The 8,435-nt window shown below is 36.3% G+C and overlaps 1 protein-coding gene across 1 annotated transcript; it reads left to right on the forward strand.

Annotated features, from left to right (window-relative positions):
- The first annotated feature begins 1,150 nt into the window (after nucleotides 1-1,150).
- LOC110031823 lies at nucleotides 1,151-4,889 on the forward strand. Its single transcript, XM_020735231.1, has 3 exons — nucleotides 1,151-1,501; nucleotides 3,420-4,078; nucleotides 4,731-4,889. The coding sequence occupies exons 2-3, from the start codon at nucleotides 3,531-3,533 to the stop codon at nucleotides 4,798-4,800; spliced, it is 618 nt and encodes a 205-aa protein (XP_020590890.1). The 5' UTR covers nucleotides 1,151-1,501; nucleotides 3,420-3,530; the 3' UTR covers nucleotides 4,801-4,889.
- The last annotated feature ends 3,546 nt before the right edge of the window (nucleotides 4,890-8,435 follow it).

The following is an 8,435-nucleotide window of genomic DNA, read 5'->3' on the forward strand; positions in this document are numbered from 1 at the left end:
CCTTGATACAAGGCCTCAAGATGTTCTCCTCCTCTCTAGCTCTCTAGCTATTCTCTCATCCTTTGTGGTAGTTTAAGATCTTTTCCCTTGCACTCCTAAGCCTCACACCCTCTCTATTTATAGAAGCAAAAGAGTGGTAGGTGGGAGGTAGATGAGCGGTAAGTGAGATGTGGTAGGTGAGCGGTACGACATTACAAAAGTGTCATTTTACCTTAGTTCAATAATTGGGGGTCAAAATAACAAAGTTCATTATTACTTGATAACGATACGTATACTTGCGTAGAATCTGAATATTAATTTATTATATTTAATTAAATTTTACACAATCTATCATAACAAAAAGTCGGATCACCTGTCAGACATGCCCAGGATCGAAACGATAACAACCTAGAGGGAGAAATAGAAAGAGTAAAAAGTAAAAGAACACGCATAGATTTATCCTGTAGGGGCGAACCAGTGTATTTTCGAACTCTGTGACCCATTTTATATATTGTAGCTGAAGAGTTACAAAAGTGAAGAGTGATATCTTCTTATAAAGTATGAGTCTAGAGAGAAGAGCCAAAAATCCCCCTTTTACATTTATTGGACCCATATTTATAGAAGCTAGGGGTCATGAGGTGAAAAATTACATATCTACCCATACTTTAATAGGGATTTACAAGATATTATTGTCTTTTATTATGTCTTTTCGTATTTGTAACTAATTTTTTACTTCTTTTAATGTATCTAGACCTTCTAGTCGGCAAGTCCTCTAGTCGGCCTGGGTCTGCTAGATCTTTTTTTGGACATTGGGGAGACCGTCTATTATGGTCGGTCTGGGCAGCCCTTTGGTTGGTAGACAAGCTTTCGATCGACTGAAGGTTCCTCAGTTGGTCAGCTTTATGAAGACTTAGCTTTCGATATTGGACTGTTAGATTATCTCGTGATTCATGCAAACCATTTTTGCGGTACTCTTGTTGTTTATTATTTTATGTGTTAATGTTTTAAATTACTAGGTATAATATTTATTGTATTTATTTTCTTTTCAATAATATATTGTCTTTTTTTATACATTTCATTGCATTAATTAAATATTCCTTTTTCCTAATATATATATATATATATATATTATTTTTATAATCATAAAGCACAAAGGACAAGTCGCTTCCGAAACGACGATAAAACCAAGTCTCCATCGTGGTTTATCGGGTGAATTATCAGTTGACCATTTAGTCGATCCAGAATCCCATCACTCTCAACACCGTAAAATTGTACAGACCTGATTCCGCCGAAGCCTCTCCTGAATCATGGCGTTCTTACGTCACTGAACACGGACCAGACGAACACGGAAAACAAAGAAGTTAAAGATCAGCTGTGAATCTGATTCCTAGCGACCTGGCCGCCTCCTTGCCCGCCATTCCTGGGCTCTCCGAACTCCGAGATCTGTTTGGAGTTCAAGCCTTCGTTCCACTTGAGACCCTTCTCGCGTTCTCGAAATAATTGGAGTTTGGATTTTCTCTCGGTACTTCTCTCTCATTTTTCGACTGCTTTCTTAGATCCTCGCGCTAATAAGACGGAAAGTAGTGGGAGAAACCCTAACTGGCGATTATAGGAACGGGAGCTTACCCAGAATCTTTCCTTGGCTTTTATTTTGGATTCATTTTTAAAAACTGACTGTTTTGTTTTCGTTCTACTGGGTAAATAGTGAAATCGCCTGGTTGTTTTTGTGTTTAGATGCGATGATTTGTTTTTTTAATTACTGCGTTTGGTCTGTTTGACTGTTTTCGTCCATGTCTGTTTACATGATTTCACTAGATTTGGTTCCACACTATAATCTTTAAGCTTTTGCTGATTTGCTGTCATTAACATATGAATTTATTTATTTACTATAGCACCATCACATTACTGGTTTGTTACCTTAATCTAGCAAATCTTGCGAATTTCAAATAGGTTGATGCAGCATCAGAGCAAATTTACAAGGAATAGTCATTTCGATGCTCTATAGAATAAACATAAGGGGCTCTTTTGTAGGTGGGTTTGACTAGGATTTATGCCGGATTTAACATAAATCTTTCCAAACGAAGGCATTGGACATGTTAAATCCAACGGAATCTTAAATCACATTTTACCTCCATTTATGCGTAATCCCTTGATTTACTAAAACTTTGAGTTTTAGGGGCTCTATGGCAACGGATTTAGACCCAGAATTAACCTAGATTTAGGCTAAATCTTGCCAGACGGTCAATTTTGACGTATAAAACAGCAGATTTGATAAATCCGAATTTCATGAATTTCAGCTTTAAATCTCAGATTTACTAAATCTTGTTGTTCGGTTGATTTAGTAAATTTGGGAACATGTGTGAAGAGCAAGGAGGCGAGAAGGAAGCTGGAGGGAGGGGAAGAAACACGACACATACAGTTTCAGGTAGGAGCAGAGTTGAAGGAGGTAAAATATGGGGCTTTTGGTGGTATTTGCACACAACGATCCTATTGTTGCCTTTGTAGCTAGCTCTGACACGAGGGGAAGGTGAAATTAGGTGAGGTTTCGGCGAAATGGTAGGGGAGGTTTGGGCAAGAGGGAGGTGGTGATGGGTTTAGGGATTTATTAAATTTTTATTAATTAATTAGTATATTATAATGATAAATCACTATTTCACAATTAATTAATAAAAATAAAAATATATGTTAAATTTTATTGGTTTAATAAATTGATATAGGCAAAATAAAATTTAACTTAGTGAAATTAATATTATTTTTATTATAGAAAATGTCATTTAATTACCTTAACTTAATTACTATTTGATTATTACTTTAATAAAAAAAATATGTGAATTAAATCAAACTAAATTAACCTTTATGATTGCATCATCATTAATTTAACATTAAAATGTTATTTTAACCAACAAAATTATATGAAATGACGGTTTCGCTCGGATTAATCATCTTAACATCTTCAGGATATAGGATAATACTTGTGCTTATTTGCCCTCTATGATATGTGAGGTGTTTATTGATGTATCAATATTTACGCAATGTGGATGGTGCGTTTGAGTTGATGGATGCATTGTTTAATATTACTTATTATACTCGTGCAATGTCTTTCAAACCATTTCATCAGAAATTATTATTTGAATGCTACTTGAGTTAACAGACTGAAATCTTACAAAAAGTTGCTAAAATTTTTCATAGGATTTAACCTGACTTAACAACTGTCACGCCAAATAGTTTTTGAGATTTAGTTACTTTAAGTTTTACTAAATCAGGGTATACAAGGTTTACTAAAACCTACTTGAGTTAAATTATGTAAGTTGCCAAATTGCCCCTAAAAGTCAACTTATATGTGAAAGAAACTCTCCCTTCACAACCTTCTACAATGCCATGGATTTTATGAAATTTTTTATGCCAGCAAGAGTTAATTGATATAGTATTGTTGTTTCCAGCTTATTGTAGCAAATGGAAGTCTAAATGTCTTCTTTCTTGGGTTGAAGGCTTCAAAGGACTCAGTGTGCTTATGCAGATTAGGTTAGAACAGATTTTTATGAGCTACTGTAATGTTGTTTGCAGTGGAAGGAGGAGGTTTCTTTTCCTCTTCAGCATCAGGATACAGTAGTGGTCTTTCCCTTCTGCTTCTTGGACATAAAAATGAAGAAAGAAACGTGAAAGTTTCACCTTGGAATCAATATCAATTGGTTCATCAAGATGTAGGTGATGATCTAAAGTTGAGCTCATTGAAAAATGAAGTTCCACATGGTTGCTCTTCCTTCACATGTTTTGGGTGTGGATCTTCCTGTAATGATGGATCATTGCATCCTAAGTTGGATCCGTTTCACCATTCTGAATCTTCAGCAGAAAATCCTTCAAATAAAGCCGCCATAACAATCAGCGTCTCATCCGAGCAGAATGAAAGGAAGGTATGGCTCAAGAGCAGCCTTAAAAAGCCGTCTACAAATTGTTGTGTTTTGCTTAGTGACAACGATGTTGCACGCAACTCCATGGAAGAGATTCAGAGCAACATATCCTGTTTTACTGGAAGGAGAAAAGTTCAATGGTCAGATACATGTGGTAAAGAACTTACTGAGATAAGAGAATTTGAACTCAGGTATGCCATTTCTGCATATCATCGTCTGTTGTAAAACTTGGTGAACCTAACCTCTAAATACCATGCAAAATTATCATGATTATGTTCCATAATTAAAACTCAAATACAACTAATAAAGTAGATTCTAGCCTTCATTGTCCTAACCATCTCACGTTCAAAAACTGTCTGTATTTCAAATCTTTGATTCTCCTTTTATTACCTTTTTTTGTCTTGTAAACTAAATTTTGGTGGCCTATTTCTTTTGTAGAAATTAAGGTTATTACATTTGAGCAAAAGAAAATAAAATAAAATCGGTGTTTTAGTTGATTTGCATGGATCATGAGTTTTCCCTAAAATATTGATTGATGTGCAAATAAGGTAATGCATTATGTTGTCTATTATGCTTTTATTTCTTTTTTCTTGCTTTAAGTTTGAATACCGACTCTATATGCCCATCACATATCCTAAGATAACTATGCCTGCTATCATTCCTTTTTCTATTAGCATTATAGTTTGAAATCATAAGCTGGAATACACTGTCCTTTAGAGACCAATAACTGCTACATCTGAGAAGATTTAGAATGAATGAATGCAATCCACTTCTATTCCTCATGGTGGTATTTAATGTTCGCTGTGTCGGTAAATTCTAATGCAAATTTGTCTCATTTTGCAGTGATGATGGCCTTTCCGATGACGTTTTGGAGCACAAATATGCCAGAAGGTGTGAGTGTGTGATTCAGTAAGGGCTGTCTTCCATGTTTTTGGTGTTTATGATTGCAATACAAGGATGGCAAGAATTCTTCATTTTTTTTTTTTTTTTTTTTTTTCCCCCACCCCTCCCCTATTCTACTATTGTTCTTCAAAGTAGCTTTTTAAACTCGAATCCTCATTTATCAACCAACTGTCAGGATTTCAATTTTGTTCAACCACTGCCTGTTTAAGTTTTTTGTCTTTTTGTTGCAGCAGCTTTTGTCTTTGTTCATTATAAATGATTTGATTGTATCATTCTCCATTTCCCAAATATTTTACACCTATTATTCGAGTGTTTGCTTCTTGGTGCTTCTAGATAAAGTATGCGACAATAAAACTTGGGTCAGATATTTGATCAAAATTTTATCATGATGAATGTGAAAATTCTTGGTTATTTTGAGTTGAATGCTATATAAAAATAATGAATTACTTTTATATCTCAAAATAAATCTATAATTTTCAAAATATATCCTAACTATATTCTGGTTTAGATATCCTCTGAATTTTTTTTCTCCAAATGCCTATCTGATATGATCAGAGTTTTGCTTTTAGATTGAAAATGACTCATCGAGTGCCAGTCAACTGATGTAATTACCAAGTATTCAAATCTTGAATCATTGTCATTTATTGAGATATGTTTTCAGTTATTTTAGGATAACTTTAAACATGCGACCAAAATTTTATCCTGCCCTCTTCAGAAGCATCTATTAGATAACTAATCTTGCGGAACCAACTATGCCGAACGTTAAAAGCTATACTCACATCCAGAAATCTCTACGGGAACATGTACCATCTTCGAAATGATGAAATTGATTATAATCCCTTAAAGTTATGTCGTCCAGTGATGGTGGAAATATAGCAAAATGCCAAGTGACTATCCGCACGAACTTTTAAGGTTTTCCATGATCCTTATAGGCAAGCCTAAATATGTGGTGATAACAAATGCAAGTGCATGCTTTTCAATATGGCAACTGAGCAGCTCTTCCTTGTTTCTTGCTCAAGACTGGATGCAACCACGCCCCAAGGCAGTGCACCCGTGCCAAGCATTGGGTGCCCACTTGCCCAATGAGGCCATTTTGGTCAGGCAAACTGAGTGCATAGAAAGCCTGTGCCGGGTTTTGGTCGCACCCGTGCCTTAAACATAGCGTGTATCTTTTAAGGCGGGCATTTGTCAGGCGCAATCGTGCTGGTAGTTGGGCGCACCTGCGCCCTATGGTCACCCATAAGGTGGCACATATGCTCAGTTACCTAGCTCACCCACACCAAACACTAGTCAGCCCAACCAAAAATTTTGACCAGGTCTTCTACTTGGCCATATGTGCTGCCATTGGGTATGACCTGAATCCTAGTGGTCCAATGGGATTCCTTCATGTCAGCCCACCTCCCTAGTAGCCAATGGGATTGATCCTATGTGGAGTAAAGCCCGTTAATCTATGAAATCTTATGAAGGAAATGCACCAATTGCTAAAGAGCTGAGGGGATAATTAGAGGATCCAATTTTTAGTGTGCTTGGAGAGCTTTTCTACTTCTCCACCATGCGTGGAGAAAGAGCTTGGGATAGAGCTAGAGAGAGTCTATTTGTGGAGAAAGAGAGCATCCTAAGGGGAAGTGAGAGTTTTCTCCCTCATTCTTCATGCTTTTTCTTTTTAATCTTCATCTACTTCTCCACTACATCTCTTTTTCTCCATCTCTTCTTTCATTATAGTTTGAAAGGGATTCCTCTCTTTAAAGTTATTTGGTAGAAGTAAAGGAAGGCCAACAATTTTGCACGAGAGGAAGGAGCTTGTAAAAAGAGAAAGCTACTACAAACATCGTGCTGGTGAGAACTCTCTCAGTGCTGGTAGTTTGGCGCACCTGCACCCTATGGTCACCCATAAGGTGGCACACTTGCTCAGTTGCCTAGCTCACACACACCAAACACTAGTCAGCCCAACCAAAAATTTTGACCAGGTCTTCTACTTGGCCATATGTGCTGCCATTGGGTATGACCTGAATCCTAGGGGATCCTATGTGGAGTAAAGCCCGTTAATCTATGAAATCTTATGAAGGAAATGCACCAATTGCTAAAGAGTTGAGGGGATAATTAGAGGATCCAATTTTTAGTGTGCTTGGAGAGCTTTTCTACTTCTCCACTATGCGTGGAGAAAGAGCTTGGGATAGAGCTAGAGAGAGTCTATTTGTGGAGAAAGAGAGCATCCTAAGGGGAAGTGAGAGTTTTCTCCCTCATTCTTCATGCTTTTTCTTTTTAATCTTCATCTACTTCTCCACTACATCTCTTTTTCTCCATCTCTTCTTTCATTATAGTTTGAAAGGGATTCCTCTCTTTAAAGTTATTTGGGAGAAGGAAAGGAAGGCCAACAATTTTGCACGAGAGGAAGGAGCTTGTAAAAAGAGAAAGCTACTACAAACATCGTGCTGGTGAGAACTCTCTAAAACTCCATTTTCTTTCTAGAGAGGCCTCTTAGGCAGATGTTAGTGTTGGCTAAGATAAGTAGTTACTAGAGAGGCACCCATAGGTTAGGAAGCTTTTCATTGCAAACCCATGTGTTCGATGAGTGTTTCCTCCAAAAAAACCCCAGCCCTTGACTTATATAGCTGGGATTGTAGCAATCTTTCGGTTGTTTTGGTGGCTCCATCTTTTGATAGAAAAGGTGGAATCTTTTAAGCCTAGAGAATGAAGGAGCTTCATTGATACTTTTATCCCTAGGTTATGAAGAAATTTTTCATGGAAAACTCTTCGTTTTATGAAAAGCTTGCTTCATGGAAAAGTTTTCATGATTTTGCCAAGCAATCGAAGGTGGGCCTTTCTATTATTGTGAGTAATAGAAGGTCGGTACACCTCTTCATATCCAACTCTAGATCCCAGGGGAAATCTCTTAGGAGAGATTAATTTTTCATTGAGCAAGATTAGGCTCATTTTTTGAATGTGTGCATTTGCATTATTCTGTACATGTGGCGTGCAAAACATAGTGCATCAATTTTAAAATGTTACATGATAATATATGTTTGTCACATGCTAGTGTCTAAAATCATGATTTTGCACATTTTTTTTACATTTTTTATGGATTGATAGCCAAATGCTTAAACATACACATTTGTATTCGTGCATCGCTTGTGATCAGTTATCAAATGCTTGTCAAATAACATTTCATGTAGTGTTCATATTTTCTAAAATTCATTTGGAAAATTTTGTTTAAGCTTGATGTTGCACTTCCATATTCAATATATATTAAAATCATATTTTGCCTTGATGCTCACATTTCCATATTCATACTACACGAAAAAGTATTTTTGACTTGATGCTTAAATTTGATGCATAGAAATATATGTTTGCTTGATGCACATATATTTAAATTCATCATATATGAAAATTATATATTTCTCGTACTTTCTTCCTAGTATTTGGCATTTCTAAGGATCATCATTCATGGTACATTACACATTGTATGTGTTTGTCATTTGTATGTGCATTTTTTACTATTTCTCTAGTGAGGGGTAATCTTCTCCAGGGTGTCATGTACCCGATGCAGTCAAATCATTTGCATGGCACATTACATATTTTTTTGTGCTTGTCATTTGTCTGAATGTTTGGTTGTTCCTTGGGTGAGGTGCATTTCCTTTAGAGTAT

The sequence above is a fragment of the Phalaenopsis equestris genome, unplaced genomic scaffold (assembly GCF_001263595.1).
Source record: "Phalaenopsis equestris unplaced genomic scaffold, ASM126359v1 Scaffold000846, whole genome shotgun sequence".
Lineage (NCBI taxonomy): Eukaryota > Viridiplantae > Streptophyta > Magnoliopsida > Asparagales > Orchidaceae > Phalaenopsis > Phalaenopsis equestris.

Coding starts and splice junctions, on each gene's coding strand:
- LOC110031823 (XM_020735231.1), top strand. CDS start 3,531: ATGTTGTTTGCAGTGGAAGGAGGAGGTTTCTTTTCCTCTTCAGCATCA. Junction 4,079..4,730: donor ATAAGAGAATTTGAACTCAG/GTATGCCATTTC, acceptor CTCATTTTGCAG/TGATGATGGCCTTTCCGATG.